The following is a 16859-nucleotide window of genomic DNA, read 5'->3' as shown; positions in this document are numbered from 1 at the left end:
CTGCCTGAGACCCGCCGGTGTGCGGGGCGGGGGACGAGGACCGAGCGGCTGCCGGAGTTCTGGGAAGTTGTGGTCGTCGAGGATGGGGGTCTGTGGGTACCTGTTCCTGCCCTGGAAGTGCCTCGTGGTCGTGTCTCTCAGGCTGCTGTTCCTTGTACCCACAGGAGTGCCCGTGCGCAGCGGAGATGCCACCTTCCCCAAAGCGATGGACAACGTGACGGTCCGGCAGGGGGAGAGCGCCACCCTCAGGTAGGGAGCTGTTCTTCGGCGGGGGCCTGAGCCCCTCGGATGTGATTCCGTGGGAAGGGGCGAGCGAGCGAGAACCGGAGACTTGCGTGGGGAATTGGAGCGTGGGAGAGGGCCTTTTGCAGGCCCAAGAGGTGCCCACTTGGCGTTCTGTGGCAGCTAGCACCCATTCTCCTGGACAGCTTTGTCATTTGCTGTGGCTTTTCTGGTTCCGGATCTTAGGAGTGAGCCCTGAGTCCATGCTTGGGGCTCCATGTATCTGCGAGGCCATGACGTGGTTAGACTCACTTTTGCCTTGGCCCCGGGATGAGAGCCCTGGTGTTGAAATATACTGGGGGTTTAGCCAGAGATCACTGGTACCCTGGTGGCTGTCTTACAGTCCGGAAGGTATGTGGTGAGGCAGAGTAGTCCTCCCAGTGGGCTGGCTGGTCTCTGTCTGAGCAATACCTGAAATTTCAGGGTCTGGAATTGCTGTTGCTGGGCCGTGTGGCCTTTTTCGAGTTTGCTTAAGAGGCAGCCATCCTTGCCAACCCGGTGTGGTGCTCCTGGGGCCCCTATTATAAATTATGAGGGCAGTTTTATCTTTGCAGGCTCAGGCCAGGGAGAGGAAACATGTAGCTTTTATGCAACAACACTCCTATGTGAAAAGCACAGTACGAAAGCTTTTTGTTTTACCTTAATGAGTTACAGAGAATCACTTACATGCTCCAGGCAGAGGGGTGGAGCTTCTTGGAATATGAACCTTTGGGGACCAGGCCTGCTGCAGCAGAGACTTTAATAAAAATGCAGCCACCACTTTCCACCAGCTCAGCAGATATCATCTTTTATCCCTTTAATGAGGTAGTTCTGGTCCTCGGAGACCGATTCAGGGACATCCCAGCTTAACTCTGCTCACAGTGTACACAGGGTGACTGCATTTGCCCTGTCTGTGACTTTGATGGTTACGGTGGAAATAAAACATCGTGCCCCGGATTCTGCAACCAAGAAGCCTGGCTTCTCCAAGGAATGCATGAGGGTGGGGCTGCCTTCCTGTTCTTCCCTTGACTTCCTTGGTTGAACCCTCTCCATCTGGACAAGCCTCTCCCTGGGGAAGGAAAGAAAGGCCTCCTGCCTCCTGTTCTTCCTAGCTAAGCCCAGGCATTAGGGTTGATTCTTACCACTTTGAAGGTGGTCCTCAGCTGAGTCTTCTTTTGAGCTTGAGGACAAGTCCTAGAACTCTGTCTGCTGGTGCATGGGGGCCCCAGGAGGAGAGAGAAAAAAGGATGGAGACAGACCTCCTCTCTAGACAGCAGGAGGGAAACCCTCTGGGCATGTGGGCACCCCTCAGCCGGTCCCAGACTAGAGGGAATGTAACATGCCTACTTCCTTGCCTTAGAGAAATCCTGGGGGTCCATGCCCTGAGAAGCACATGTGCAGAGGGCCAGTCTGCTCAAAGAGAGGAGTAGCAGCCGGGCTACAGTGCATGTTAACGAAGGAAATGTGGGGAAATGGTGGTAGGTGTGAAGGGATTTGGATGCTGCCACGCACCTCTCTTCATCCTCCAGACTATTACCAGGGACAGAGAGGCCCAGCATTGAATAAGGCCTCAGTGCTGAACTTTCCAGAATCCTCTGTCTTCTTCTTGCCTCTGAAAGTTAAACCAGAAACTTAAAAACTAGAGCTGCTGTACGGGATGCAATAAGATAGTTCCACCAGCAGAGGGCCAGCTTTGATCTGCCTTTTTTTTTTTATTAGCTGCTGGCCTGTTTTCATGATCTTCGGTTCTCATGTTTAGCAGCTGGGCTTCATAATGGGAATGGGAATAAAAAAGGGAAAGCTGAATAGTTGCTTTTTTGTGCTTTGTGGAGAAAAAAAAAGCCTTATGTATTTGAGTATAACTGTTATCTGTTACCTGATGGCATGCTTTATTTTTTAAAAAGTAAGCGCGTCTTATGTTGATTTTGCCTCTCAACTTCTGTATAATTTGCCCTGAAATAGAGAAATTCAGTGCATTGTTCCCATTTTAATACTTCTTTATCCTCTTTCTTTTACCTCTCATGTTCTTCTCTTTTATTACGTTTTCCTTTGTTTTTATCAGATACCTCCATTTTATATATTTTTGCATGCTGTTCATTCTCATCTTTCTGCCTTTGCTTTCATCACTTAATGCTTATTATTTCCTGATTTTTAAGGTTCCGGTTTCACTACTATCACAATGTTTCTTAAAATAACATAACTAGCTCCTGCAGATCTCTGGGGGTCTCCATCTCTCCCCTCCTGTTTTCCGTGCTCCTTTGCTTTCTTGGTTCCACAGCTGTGTGCCCGTCTCAATGAAAACCTTGTTTGTCAGGGCTCAGAGGGGGCGTCCGCTGCTTCCCGTCTCTGGAAGTCCATGACCTCAACCCCAGATAGATGTATCGTTTGGGGTTGTTTTTTTGCTTCTAAAAATTGTAATTCTTAGCGGTGGCCACTCTTTAGCCTCCTGAAAGGTATACCTTTGGGCATTCAGCGTTTGGGCATTTAGTGTTCTGAATGCATCAAATGTTCAAAAGGCGTTGAAAAACTTGAATGATCCCCAGGCTCATCAGCCAGAGAAAGTCTTTTCAAATGTGACTGCCCTGGATCCAAGTATCCCAAGCCTGTTTCTAAATCTTGAACGAAGTCACATAGGAGGCCAAAGACCGACTAGGAGAAGCAAAAGAATCGAAAAAGCTGGGTCCTCCTTTGAAATTCACAATGCGACATTGCACCGCTTAGAGAAGGATGATCTCCTTCCTTGGAGACATGATTTGTGGTGCTATAGGTCTTTGAGTGCATTGAGGGATGCTAGGAAGTGAGGTGCCAGAGACGACACTGAAGTTTTGAATGTGGATGAAACTCATTTTATGTAAATGAGGCAATATTATCTTCCTCATAACTACACAGGGCTACTTGAAAAGTAGAGATAATTACGTGACTCTGGAATTATTTGCCTTCTTGGAAGAGAGATGACATGCAAAATGAAGGTGATATTCACAGTGTCTGAATTATAGCTCCTATGAATCGGATTTGAATTCATTATTATAAATGGGCCCTCTTGGCCAGAATCATTTCATGGCAGTTATCTGCTGTTGGGTTAAAAATGTTCTGTGCCTTTCCATTAGATTAGATATGACAGAAGTCCTGTGTCTGAATCATTGCCCACGTCAGGGAAGGAGCCTGGAATGTTCAGTGTGGTCAGCGGGTGTCTATGAGGCTATTTCAGTTACACGACGATCACCAGATATCTTTTCTTCCTGGACCTCAATCTTCTCTCAATGGGCTTTGGTTCCTCAGTGGGACCACATCATGTGTGTCCACAAGTATTCTGAGGGGGGTGCAGTAGCGTGGAGGTGAGAGTTGTTGCTCTGATTGTTCCACTAAATGGGAAAAGTTTCCACCAGCAACCTGGATGGGATTTTTTTTTTTCCCTTTTAATTTTTTTTAGTATGGCAGGATGATCAGTTTTGCTGATCCAGGTTTGCTGATCTGGGATTATGCTTAGGAACTCTCTTCTAAAATACCCTTGCATTTTCATTTGGAATTCTGAGCTAATCCCTTTGGAACCAAGTATTTGAGGGTTAACTACTACCAAGGAAGAAGCTGAGCAGCAGGGTGTTGGCAAAGCTACTGGGGTAGCCAGGCTCCCAGGGGCGGCGTCCTGTCACTGGCCTGGGTGTCTTTCTGTCTTTTGCACTCACCATCGGCAGCTTTTCTTTTTGTGTAAATTAGAAAATTCAGACTAGCTGCCAGGTTATTCCAAACAAGGCCACAGCATGTGCATTTCAGTGTTTAAGTTGCCTAACCTGAATATGGACTTGCATTAGTGCAAATGCTTCGCTCTTGGCCTGGGAAGATGGAGACACGGACACCGAACCAAGTGCAAGTCCCTGTGGGGCCCCTCCAGCTGCACTGCTAACCCGGGCTGCACTGGAGTTACCTGAGATGCTGTTTAGACATTCCACAGTCAGGATCCCAGACCAATGAAAGCAAAATGTCTGGAGTTGGGCATAGGTGTGGACATATTAAAGATCTCTTTCACTATTTCTCATGCTAAGAACCACTGCCCCAGAGTCCTTTCCTGACCCAGAGCATCTGAGCAAGAGTGGTCTCCAGTGGCCCTGCCCACACTTACGTGTCCCCTACACGTGTCCGTGGACCTTACCACTCACGGCTGCCGTAGTGCCCGAGAAAGAACAACGGGCTCAGGGGCCTGAATACTCACCTGGGTTTGATTCTTACTCCATCCCTCACTAGCTACATGATTTTGAGCACTTCACTTCCTTTGTGTACACTTGGGAACAGTATCTGCTCTGTCTATGGCATCTGGGAGATGGAGTGGATGGCATTATTCTGCTGGTTATAAAGCAAAACACACATGCAGGTTGTTACAGGAGCTAAAGAGAGCCCCAGTGACAACCCATAATACTCTCCATTCTTTCCAGTTTCCTTTCTCATTCCCACTCCCCCCGCCCCCACACGGACCTTTAGAATTCTTAGTCCTTTCCCAGTTCCATTCAGCATCCCACTTCCTGCTCTGGTCAGGATTCACCCTCATCTGAGTCCCAGTAACCCCTGCTGTAGATCTTTGTTCTGACGGGTACACACTGTGGACTTGTGACCTACGAGTGGGCGTGGTTGGACTGTGAGTTTCTGGGGGTCAGCGGCCACGTCCTAGCTGTTGGGTACAGACATCTTCATGCCTACTAAGGATTCAAATAATAAGTCTTGGCTGAATGCTTTAATCCATCAAAAAGGGGCTCAGTCTCTTATAATGGAGTTACCTCTGCAGTGATGAAGTACTTACAGCTACAGGGTTTCATTTTCTTCAAAATACGGTGCCAGCCATTCAGGCAGGTGGTCGGTTAGAGCCCTTGGAGGCTTGAGGGACTTGAATTCTGCTGAAATCACTTGTCACGGGGAACAGTTGAGTCCACCAGCGGTCCCCGTCTGATCTGAAACTATGCAGAAGGTTTCACCATCCCTGAGGGCAAGGCAGGAGTGGGGCGGCAGAGCCTAGGGAGTCTTCTTAGCAGCAGCAGAGTAATGGACTTGGAAGTGAGGGCGTTCCTGCGGAGACCTGCCTTCTGCAGACGAGAGGAGACACAGAGCAAGGAACGAGTGGGGCCGACCGGGAAGTGGGCGTGTCCTGGATTGGGAGCGGCGGGGGTCAGCGGGCCTGACTGGCTCGACTGACACTGTCAAGTCACTGAGTGGTAGGCATGTGCTTGCCTCCCCGGCACACACGCCACGTGCCAGAGCCAGGGATGGGAGGAGGAGTTTTAAAGCAGTCAGGATACATGCTCAGTGACTTTCTGCACTGCTCTAGACCAGCGGTCCCCAACCTTTTTGGCACCAGGGACCAGTTTCGTGGAAGACAATTATTCCACAGACTGGGGTGGGGGATGGTTTTGGGATGATTCAAGCGCATTACATTTATTGTGCACTTTATTTCTATTATTATTACATTGTAATATGTAATGAAATAATTAGACAACTCACCATATGCAGACAGGAGGCGGAGCTCAGGCGGTAATGCAAGCGATGGGGGGCGGCTATAAATACAGGTGAAGCTTCCCTCGCTCGCCCGCCACTCACCTCCTGCCGTGCGACCCGGTTCCTAACGGGCCATGGACCCGTTCCTGCCTGTGGTCTGGGGGTCGCGGACCCCTGCTCTAGACACTTAACAGCTCTATGTAAGCCCTTTTGTTCAGTTTTTGGCCTTTAAGCAAATTTGGCCCTTGGGTTCAGTTTCGTCCTGTCATTCTAAAAAGGGACGGTGCCCTTGGTCTTCCTACTGTGCTCACTGCGCAACTGCCTCTGGCGGTGTGTGTGTTGGGGGGGGGATTGGAATGAGCAGGACTGAGCAGCGTGTATCCCAGACCTGATGGGGTCCAGCGGTGAGATGCAGCGGACAGGAGGGGCCACCTAGGTCCCACCTGACCTTCCCAAGGGAGGACTTCTAACGTTATTATTAATGGGAAGCGTCTTCACAGTCCTGAGGTAAGAAGAGGGAATTATGGAGTGACACTCTTAGGACTGGCAGAAATGTGCATTGCCTGTTAAGTTAGCAACTAAGTGTTAACCTTTCTTGATTTTTTTCTTTTTTTTTTCAGTCTGCTCAAGACAGCCCCAGACTATTTCAGGTTCATTCATTTATTTATTATTTCCCCTGTAGGAAGATGCTTTTGCTGGTGTTGGGTCCCGATGAGTTGGGGAGGAAGGTGGTGTGGCTGTGGGGAGAGGCTTCCCGCTAAGTCCCTCCCCACCCCCCAGCAATGACACCTTCCTGGGACTTCTGGTACCACCTGGTGCACTTTTTTTAAGATGTGAAAACTGAAGCTGTGATGTTTCTGCAGCTCAGCACTTACCCTGCCTCCGTCTGTGTGCCATTTCCTTGGTAGAGAAGGTTAGAGAAAGGAGGTGTTTGAGCCTGGTGCCACTTTTCGTACAGGATCACACCACAGACCCTTCAATAAAATCTGCGGGGCGGAGGTTTAAACACATAAACTCTATTATCCGTGATTGACTGTGTGTCAGGTGCCAGGACAGTTACTTATTGTTTCATGTAATTTTCAGAATATTATGGCGCTCTCAGGGAGGAAGACATTTTCTTCTACCCTTCTAGGGTCTTCTGGCTGGTCTAAGAATTAAATTTAACTGAGACAGATGAACAGGATGAAATCAAACAAAAGTTTAATAACATGTATATATGGAAGAGACCCAGGAGAACTGAATAACTCAACAAAATGGCCAAAACCCTCACCCTAAATACCATCTTCAGCTGAAGAGAAAAGGGGATGTTGGGGGTAGAGGTTTGGGACTTCTAAGTGGAGGAACGCAGTTCACATGGAGATGGAAAAGCAAATGTTTGGTAAATCAATGTTTGCTGGACCAGGCAGAGATTGACACAGAATAGGCTCTGATCTCTGGGAGTTTCCCCACCACACCTGGCAGACATCTCTTGTGATGCTCTATTCCTGTAACAGGCCCTCTATCTATATATTCTTCAGGCAGTTTGGCAGAATGGCAGAGTTTCTTCCTGAGTCTTTTGGGCCTTGACTGTTTTCAGCTTGACATAATCCACATGCCAGAAACATTATGGGGTGGCGAATTTTGTTCCCATATGATCCCCAACTAATAGACTAGGAGACTGAGGTATAGAAAGTTAAGATGCTTGCCTTTTGATCACATAGTTATTGTGTGTCAGAGCCTGCATTTGTTCTTAGAAGGCCTGTTTTTCTTCTTCTGAGTTTTATAGTACCTCCTCCCAGATAGAGAGTACAGAGAAAGTTTCCATGAGCTGCAAGCAGAAGAAACAAACGCCTCCTCTCTGTTCCTGGGACCTGTATTTGAGCAAAGGTCAGGAAATCCGCATTGGGTTGAGGGCTGTAGCTGTCTGCTGTCCTGCCCTGAGCAGTGTGCTTCACTCCCCTCACTTGCACGCCAGCAAATGCTGCTCCATCTCCTGGGGCCGGAAATCATGCACCTGTGAACCTTGAACAAAGTGAAGCCTCAGGAGGGTCCTGCCCACCGTGTGCGCAGTTGGAAGATCATAGTGCCCCTAGCTTTGACCCTGTCCTAAATGCTGCACCCTCTGGGTGTGTACATAACCTCTCACAGCACGTGCAGTATCTCTAAGGACCCTGGAGACAAGACAAATTCAGCAGGTAAATGATGACAAGGACACCAGCGCCAAAACGTTTCTCCAAGAACTGTGAGGAATCGACTGATCCACATGGAAGGATGGAAAGATGAGACGCCATATGTTTTAAAATCCTAAAATCCAAGTCATTTCATAATCTCCTCTCCCCATCTTTATGCTCATATTTTAGTTTAAACTGTCAAGCTTGTGGCAACAGCGGGCACAGACCCTCTTGCTCACCTTGCGGTTGACTCATACTCTACAGGAAGCTGCCTGACCCCTTGTGGCTTCCTCTTCCCTGGAGATGGTACATTTTGCTTAAATCAAAGATATGCTGAAGGACTTGACCTGGCTTCCGTAAGAGTGCTGATCAATACAATGTTTAAAACTTAGTTTTGAATATTAAACATTTCCACTGGGCCTGAAGATTTATGGCATCACGATTAATCCAGTTTCCATTGCATAATAGAAATACAGCATGTTTTAAGTGGTTATTAAGTTTTCTGGCTAGCCTACAGAAGATAATTTAACTCTAATTCCCCAAAATGCTATAGACCAGCAATGAAGAATAATAGAAAACAATGTTGTTGTAGAAGAAGTAATTACGCAAAAGAGGGAAAAAAGCGAATACTGTAATTTTCTATTTATCGCGAATGCCGGTGCTAAAGAAAAGTAGGCATAATTACAGGAAGATAATATGGAAACATTTTCCCAAAGACATTTCAGAGTACTTTCAAAAGTTTTGGAGTTTGTATTATTGTTTCTGCTGTTGCCAAATTTAATTTTAAGATGCAGAGCTTCCCTTTTATTTGATTCAAGTGTGCATTTGCCTCCTTGCTAATGATTCGGGATAGTTTCATACTTATTTATTAATAAGTATTAATAAAGCAAGGGAGACAGATCAAGGAAACAAAAGACAAACATGGAAAGAAAAGAGGAGAGAGACTTTCCCAAGGTGTCAGGAAGAGTTGAAGGGATACAAAAGCTCTGCACAGGTGAGGACAAAGTAGCCTAAGGTGGCGTTCCTGACTCCAAGGTAGAGGAAGGAGAGGGGGAAGGAAGTGGCCGTGTCCCACCTGCCAGGCTCTGCTGTGCAAATGTCTCCAACCCTGACTATCTGGATCACAGGACCACACATACACAGGCTTGCAGCGTCCATTCTAAGTCAAGGCACAAGCAGTTTGGGGCTCAGGTTCTGTCTTGCTGCTGGAACTGGGCTCTTTCTGACCCTTGGTTCCCACCTTCCCTGCAGCTGGAGACCCCCTTCTTGTCACTGAGCCCTACTCCATGTCCTGCTCCTCTGTGTTGGACCTACCCCAGGCCCTGGGTGATCAGGAGTCCCACCTTGTTCTGTAAGAACCTCTTCTCCAAGAGCCCAGCTCCACCCTTTACCCCACTCCTCTCGACCTCCGGCTTCATGGACTTTCCAGAGCTTACTCTTTGCCTGCCCACCAGAATGTCCCTTTAGGAGACTACCTCATGTGCAGACAGCAGGTGAGGGCTCAGCCAAGTCACACTTGCTCCTCTGCCATTAAACTATCTATTCTTCGTCATTAGGTATATGGGTTGCCCTATCAGATATCGTCCACCTTCACTGGGCTTGATTACAACTGATGCCATCACAACATAGGGATTCTTGCTTGCTGTTTGAAACTCACCATGATGGATTAAAAAAAAAAAAAAGCCAGCATGTGTTTCACAAGGAGATGTGTCAGTCAGGTGTGTGATTGGAGAGGCCATTCTCACATTCACATATGTGACCGTAAGGCACCTGTGTAGGAGGAGGGCATAATGGGATTCATATTTGTGCTGTCCTGTGCTTTCTAGGCCATCCCTAAAAATACCCCTCTCCCTGCTGTTGTTTGCACTGCTTCCATGCCTTTTGTTAAATGCATTAATACCGTCTCTCCATCTTTGTGTCCCAGCGTCCAGTACAACACCTAACACGTGGTGGGAGCTCCAAGTTTGTTGAAAAGATGGATGTGTGTCCTTTATCTCTATCTCTCTGTGTGTCCCCCACTTTCTCACACACACAAACACACACATGCACATGCACACACACCCCTGCTTTTTCTAATGAAGATATTCTCATCCATTTTTAAGCAATTGGGAAGTCACTGACATTACAGCCAGAGATTCTGGCATTTGAGTCCTAGTTGAGATAATGATCTCTCCCCAGATAGTTGGTATTTAACTTGTCCTCTCTCCTCCCGCTTATTATAATTGCAGTGTTTGTGAATTTCACACTATTCTTAAAGCCACTGTCAGGAGATGCTGAGCAGTTACAAGGGAGGTATACCAACCTCCTCCCTTTTTATTAAGGTTACAAAATAGAGGATGGCATGTTCTGGAAGTACACCTGCAAACTCTAGGGAATGGAAACAAATCAATGAGAGCAGTCTTCTAAAATTGCAGAGGACATCTCAGGATGAAGGGATTTGTGGACTCATTTCCTTGGCCATGTGAAATGTGGTGGTTCCTGGGTTGAGTCCTCACTTGTGAGGTCCTTGAATACATCTTGGGAGCATGTATCATGCTGTACCTGTGCGGTGGGAACAGTTTACAGGATCCTCTTGATTATATGCTTAGTTTACAATTGGCTATTCAGTGGATGCTTAGTGAAATGTAAGATAAAGTATAAGCCCTGTCAAGGGGTTAAGACACAGACTTTGCAGTCAGGAAGCCTCTGTTCAGATCCCAGCTCTGGTACTTACGGGCTGAACGTGGTCAGACAAGTGAACAAGTGTCTCTAAGCCTCAATTTCCTGATTTAAAAAGAAAGGGTTGGGGGCTTCCCTGCTGGCGCAGTGGTTGAGAGTCCGCCTGCCGATGCAGGGGACGCGGGTTCGTGCCCCGGTCTGGGAGGATCCCACATGCCGTGGAGCGGCTGGACCCGTGAGCCATGGCCGCTGAGCCTGCGCGTCCGGAGCCTGTGCTCCTCAACGGGAGAGGCCACAGCGGTGAGAGGTCTGCGTACTGCAAAAAAAAAAAAAAAAAAAAAAGAAAGGGTTGGGATGCTCTATGCTCACTTTGCTGGGCTGTTGGGGAGGAATTCAGGGCATCAAGTTTGTAAGAGCTTAAAGTCCGATGTAGCAAGTTCATGATAAACAGTAGCATTAATGTCTTAAAAAATGTAAGTTACTGAATTCATAATGTAAACAACCAGCTTTTATTGACTTCTCTATGCCAAGCCCTGTTCTAAGTGGCGTGGAAATTATAAAGTTGAATGAATCCCAGAGTCTCCTCTTTGAACACTCACTTCTAGTGAATATATTAGCAGAATAAAGGGCCCATAGATCAGGAAGTGGGGGAGAAAGGAGAGAGAGGGAGGAGAGGGAGGAGAGGAGGAGGGCATTTAATAGAATGCACTATATTCCGTGTCCACTTAGACAGACTTGGGCATTCACATTCAACCATGTAACCACCACTCTAAAAGGTATAGAATACTTTTTATCACCCTCAAAGAGTTCCTCTATGCCCTCTCTTTTTTTGTGCTCAACTGTGCATGACATGAAATTTACCATTTTAACCACTTTTAAGTATACAGTTCTGTGCCATTAAATGCATTCATGTTACGTGCAGCAGCCGTTCGTCTCCAGACCCTTTTTCATTTATCTAAACTGAAACTCTGTTCCTTTTACACACTAACACCCCATCCTCCCCCTCCCCATTGCCTCTGGCAACCACCATTCTACTTTCTGTCTCTATGAATTTGACTGCACTAGAGACCTCATATACATGGGATCATACACTATTTGTCCTTTTATGGCTGCCCTATTTCACTTAGCTTAATGTCTTCAAGGTTCATCAGTGTAGCATGTATCAGGATTTCCTTCCTTCTTAAGGCTGAAACATATTCCACTGTAAGTTTATACCACCATTTATTCATTTATTTGTCAATGGACACTGGGTTGCTACTATGAACAATGCTGCTATGAACATGGATATACAAATATCTGTTCAAGTCCCTGCTTTCAATTCTTTTGGTATATTCCCAGAAATGGGATTTTATATACCTAGAAATGGATCATGTGGTAATTCTGTATAATTTTGAGGAACCACCATACCATTTTCCATAGTGGCTGTACCATTTTACATCCCCTTCAGCAATGCATAAGGGTTCCAATTTCTCTACATCCTTGCCAACACTTGTTATTTTCAATTTTTTTTATAATAGCCATATTAATGGATGTGAAGTGTTTTATCTCATTGTGGTTTTGATTTGCATTTTTCCTAATGATTACTGATATGCTTTAATGCCTGTTTATGTATGTTCTTTAGAGAAATGTCTATTCAATTGATTGTCCATATTTAATCAGGTTGTTAGTCTTTTGTGTTGTTGTTGAGTTATAAGAATTCTTGATATATTCTGAATATTAATATTTTATTAGATATGATTTGCACATGTGTTCTATCTGTGGATTGCCTTTTCACTCTGGTGATAATGTCTTTTGATGCACACACATTTTTAATTGTGAGGTAGTCCATTTTATCAGTTTTTTATTTTGTTGTTTATGCTTTTGGTGTCCTATCCAAGAAATCACTGCCAAATCCAATGTCATGAAGCTTTTTCCCTATTTTTTCTTTGAAGAGTTTTATGTTTTAATCCTTATGTTTAGATCTTTGTTTCTTTTTGAGTTAGTTTTTGTATATGGTGTAAGGAAAGAGTCCAAGTTAATTTTATTGCATGTGGATATGCAGTTTTCCCAGCACCGTTTGTTGAAAAGATTATCTTTTCCTCATTGGGCTTCTCACTCTTTTTGAAATTCATTTGAACATGTATACCTGGTTTATTTCTGTGATCTCTATTCTATTCCATTGGTCTATGTCTGTCTTTATGCCAGAACCATACTGTTTTGATTATTGCAGCTTTATAGTAGGTTTTGAAATCAGGAGTGTGAGACTTTTTACTTTATTTTTCAAGATTGTTTTAGCTATTTGGGATCCCTTGAGATTTCATATGCATTTTAGGATGAGTGTTAATAAGGATTGCACTGAAGGGGTAGATAGCTTAAAGTAATATTGACAGCTTAATAATATTAAGTCTTTCAATCCATCAACATGGGATGTCTTTCCATTAATTTTTGTCTTTAATTTCTTTCAGAAACATTTTGTAGTTTCCAGTGTACAGGTCTTTCACCTTGTTTAAATTTACTCCTAGTATTTTTTACTGTTATTATAAATTGAATTGCCTCTTAATTTCCTTTTTGGATTGTTCATTGCTAGTGCATAGAAATACAACTGATTTTTATGTATTGATTTTTTATTCTATAATTTTCCTGAATTCATTTATTACTTCTAACAATTTCTTGTGGAAACTTTAGGAGTTCTTGAATTTAAGATTATGTCATATGCAAACAGAGATGATTTTACTTCTTCCTTTCCAATTTGGATACCTTTCAGATGTTTTTTTTTTTTTTGCCTAATTACCCTGGCTAGTACTTCTAGTACTGTATAAATAGAAGTGATGAGAGCAGACATCCTTGCCTTGTTCCTGACATTAGAAAGAAATATTTAGTTTTTCAACCTTGAGTATGATATTAGATATGGGTATTTCATATATGGCCTTTATTACATTGATGTAGTTTGCTTCTATTCCTAGTTTATTGAGTTTTTATCACAAAAGGGTGTTAAGTTTTGTCAAATGCTTTTTCTCCATCAATTAACTAATTTTTAAAAAAAATTTTCATCCTGCTAATATGGTATATTCATTGATTGATTTTTATGTATTCAACCATCCTTGTATTCCAGTAATACATTCCACTTGTTTATGCAATATAATCTTTTAATATCATGTTGAATTCAGTTTGTTAGTACAATTGACCCTTAAACAACACAGGTTTGAACTGCACGAGTCTACTTATATGTAGATTTTTTTTCAATAGTAAATGCTACAGTTATGACATGATTTTTTGGGGGTGGTTAAATCCACAGATGCAAACCACAGGTACAGAGGAATCAAACCTTACATGTGGAGGGCTGACTATAAATTATATGCAGATTTTCAGCTTCACAGAGGGTCAGCACCCTTAACCCCTGTTGTTCAAGAGTCAACTGTATATCCTTGAGGGTTGTTGCATCAATGGTCCTAAGGGATATTGTGTATAGTTTCCTTTTCTTGTGGTGTCTTTCTCTGGCTTTGGTATTAGGATAATGCTGGCTTCATAGAATGAGTTTAGAAGTGTTCCCAGCTCTTCAATTTTTTGAAAGGGTTTGAGGATGACTGTTGTTAATTCTTTAAATGCTTTGTAGAATTCACTAGTGAAGCCAGCTGCTCTTGGGCTTTTCATTGTTGGAAGATTTTTGATTACTGAATCAATCTCCTTACTAGTTATATATCTGTTTCAGATTTTCTGTTTCTTCATGATTTAGTTTAAATAGGTTGTGTTTTTCTAGGAATTTATCTCTTTTACCTTGATTATCCAATTTACTTACATACTATTGTTCATTGTACTCTCTTATAATCTTTTCAATTTCTATAGTGTCCCTTCTTTCATTTTTATTTTGAGTCTTTTTTTCTTAGTAAACCTAGCTAAAGTTTTGTTAATTTTATTAATTTGTTCTAAACACTAACTTTTGGTTTTGTTGATTTTATTTTTTTCTATTTTCAATATCATTGATCTCTGTTCTAATCTTTATTATTTTCTTCCTTCTGTTGATTTTGTGTCTGGTTTCATTAGAGGTCCAGGCTACTGCTGCCCCAAACTGCACTGCACTGTGGGTGGGTGGAGTAAAAATACCATGAAATTTATTGTCATTTTAAATGATGCTTTTTTTTTTGGATTGGGCATTTGCTCAGGTTCTGTAATCTTTGATTGATTTACAGAGCCCCTGTAAAGTTATTATTTTCAGTTTCTAGTTGTTTGTTAAGTGTTTCTATGGGTAAACAAAGGCTTTGAGCTTCCTAGGCTGTCATCTTGCTGACATTTCTGCTGTGCCTTCTTGAAGTCAAGCCTCCAGCCCTAGGCAGACATCTGCCTCCTTTCTGACACCATAGATTAATTTTGTTTGTTATATAATTTCATATCAATGGAATAATACCTTATTGCAGAGTACTTCTTTATATATGACTTTTTTTTTCTTCAGGATAATGTATTTGAGATACATGCAAGTCATTTCTTATAGTTCATTCCTTTTGATTGCTTTGTAGTATTCCATTTTATGGATATACCATGGTTTCTTTTCCCATTTATTTGTTGATGGATATTAAGATAGTTTCTTGTTTAATGAATATTTGAGTATAAGTCTTGATAAGGAAATGTATTTTCATTTTTTTTAGGAAATACCTAGGAATAGAACTATTGAGTGACATGATCTGTGTAGGTTTAACTTTAGTGAAACAGCCAGACAATTTTCCAGTATTATTATAGCAATTTACATCCCTACCAATGATGTCTCAGAGCTCCAGCTGCTCCACAGTCCCAACATTTGTCATTGTAGGTCTTTTTAGTTTTTTGTTTTGTTTTTGTTTTTTTGCCATTTTAGTGTGTATATGAAGTAGTGTATCATTGTGAAATTTTAATTTGCATTTCTGTGGGAATTAATTAACATTCAGCATCTTTTCATTTTTAAATTTTTTTTTATTTTTTACATTAACCAGTTATATATCTTCCCTCAGACCATGGGTGATTGATGTGGTTATCCATTCATTTATTCAACAATTGTTTGTTGGACACTATATGCCATGTGCTATTTTCCTGGGAGTGATATAGAAGCAGGTTTACAGTGGTGAGCAAAAGAGACCAAGCCTCTGACATGGTAGAGCTTACATTTCAAGGCAGAGAGACAAATATCAAACATGATAAGCATGTTAAGATAGGGTATAATATTATATCATGATATGTGCTTTGAAGAATGATAAAGTAAATAAATGAATCAAGACAGACAGGTGGCTCTGTTTCTCCTTACTGTGGTTGAGAACTGCTTGTATGATGAAGTGGCATTTGAGCAGAAAACTGATTACAAAGTGCAGGAGTGATCCAGGCAAATGTCTGGGGGAAGAGTTCCAGGGAAAGGGAACAGTGAGGGCAGAGGGCAAGCATGTGCTTGACACATTCCAAGAACAGTAAGGAGGGGCTGCAGCAGAGAAAGCAAGAAAATGGTGGTAAAGGACAAGAGAGTCATGGACTAAGATTCAGGTTTCTGGTCCAACACATAAGGAGCTTGGAATATCAGTCTCCTCCCAGAAGAAAAGCTGAACGAACTGAAAATCAACAGTGCTTCTTCCATCCATCAGAGAACTGAGACCACAAACTAAACCACTAGCATGAAAACTGGAGGCAGATGAATACAAAGAATCACAGTTTATTGTGAGCAGAAACCACAGCCATCATCAGACTCTGCTGGCAACATTTAAAGGGAAATTGATCCCTAGAGATTGAATGTGGACTAACTTGATAAATAAGTCTGGATGGCTGAGCCTTGGGGGGCTCACACTTCTGTGTTTCACGTCCAGGAGCCCTAGCAGATTCTCAGGTTGAAAATAACGATAACTGGCAGGAGGAGGTAACCATTCTGAGATATACCAGAGCATTCTCCTCTGTTTAACAGAAGGCTGCCCTCAAGGAAAGTATTTTACCAGAGTCAAACCACGGTGGGTTTTGCTGGAGCCTGAACTGCTGGGGCAAGTGAAATGCCCAGCTGCAGTCTCCTTTAGCTGAAAGGCATGAAACACAGTTTGAAGAGAAACTGAGAATCAGAATCAGACTCAGATATGGCAGGAATCTGGAATTATCAGACCAGAAATTTAAAATAACTATGATTCATATGCTAAGAGCTTTAATGGATAAAAGGGACAACATGCCAGAACAGATGGGTATTGTAAGCATAGAAATGGAATTTCTAAGAGAAAATACAAAAAGAAATGCTACAAAAATTGTTACAGAAATGAAGAATGACTTTGATGTGTTCATTAGTAGACTGGACACAGCTGAGAAAAGAATCAGTGCGCTTGATGATATGTCAATGCAAAC

General features: G+C 43.2%; 1 protein-coding gene across 4 annotated transcripts in view; it reads left to right on the top strand.

The window, feature by feature from the left end:
- Positions 1 to 82: 82 nt before the first annotated feature.
- Positions 83 to 16859, top strand: part of OPCML (opioid binding protein/cell adhesion molecule like) — a 502807-nt gene continuing 486030 nt past the window's right edge. For all 4 annotated transcript variants that reach the window (XM_060103444.1, XM_060103442.1, XM_060103441.1 and 1 more), the window contains exon 1: positions 83 to 249. In XM_060103444.1, coding sequence (XP_059959427.1) covers positions 83 to 249 — 167 coding nt within the window. The remainder of the gene's footprint in view (positions 250 to 16859) is intronic.

The sequence above is a fragment of the Mesoplodon densirostris genome, chromosome 7 (genome assembly GCF_025265405.1).
Source record: "Mesoplodon densirostris isolate mMesDen1 chromosome 7, mMesDen1 primary haplotype, whole genome shotgun sequence".
NCBI classification, from domain to species: Eukaryota; Metazoa; Chordata; class Mammalia; order Artiodactyla; family Ziphiidae; genus Mesoplodon; species Mesoplodon densirostris.
The sequence above is the reverse complement of the archived record's forward strand: the minus strand, read 5'-3'. Positions and strand labels throughout refer to the sequence as shown.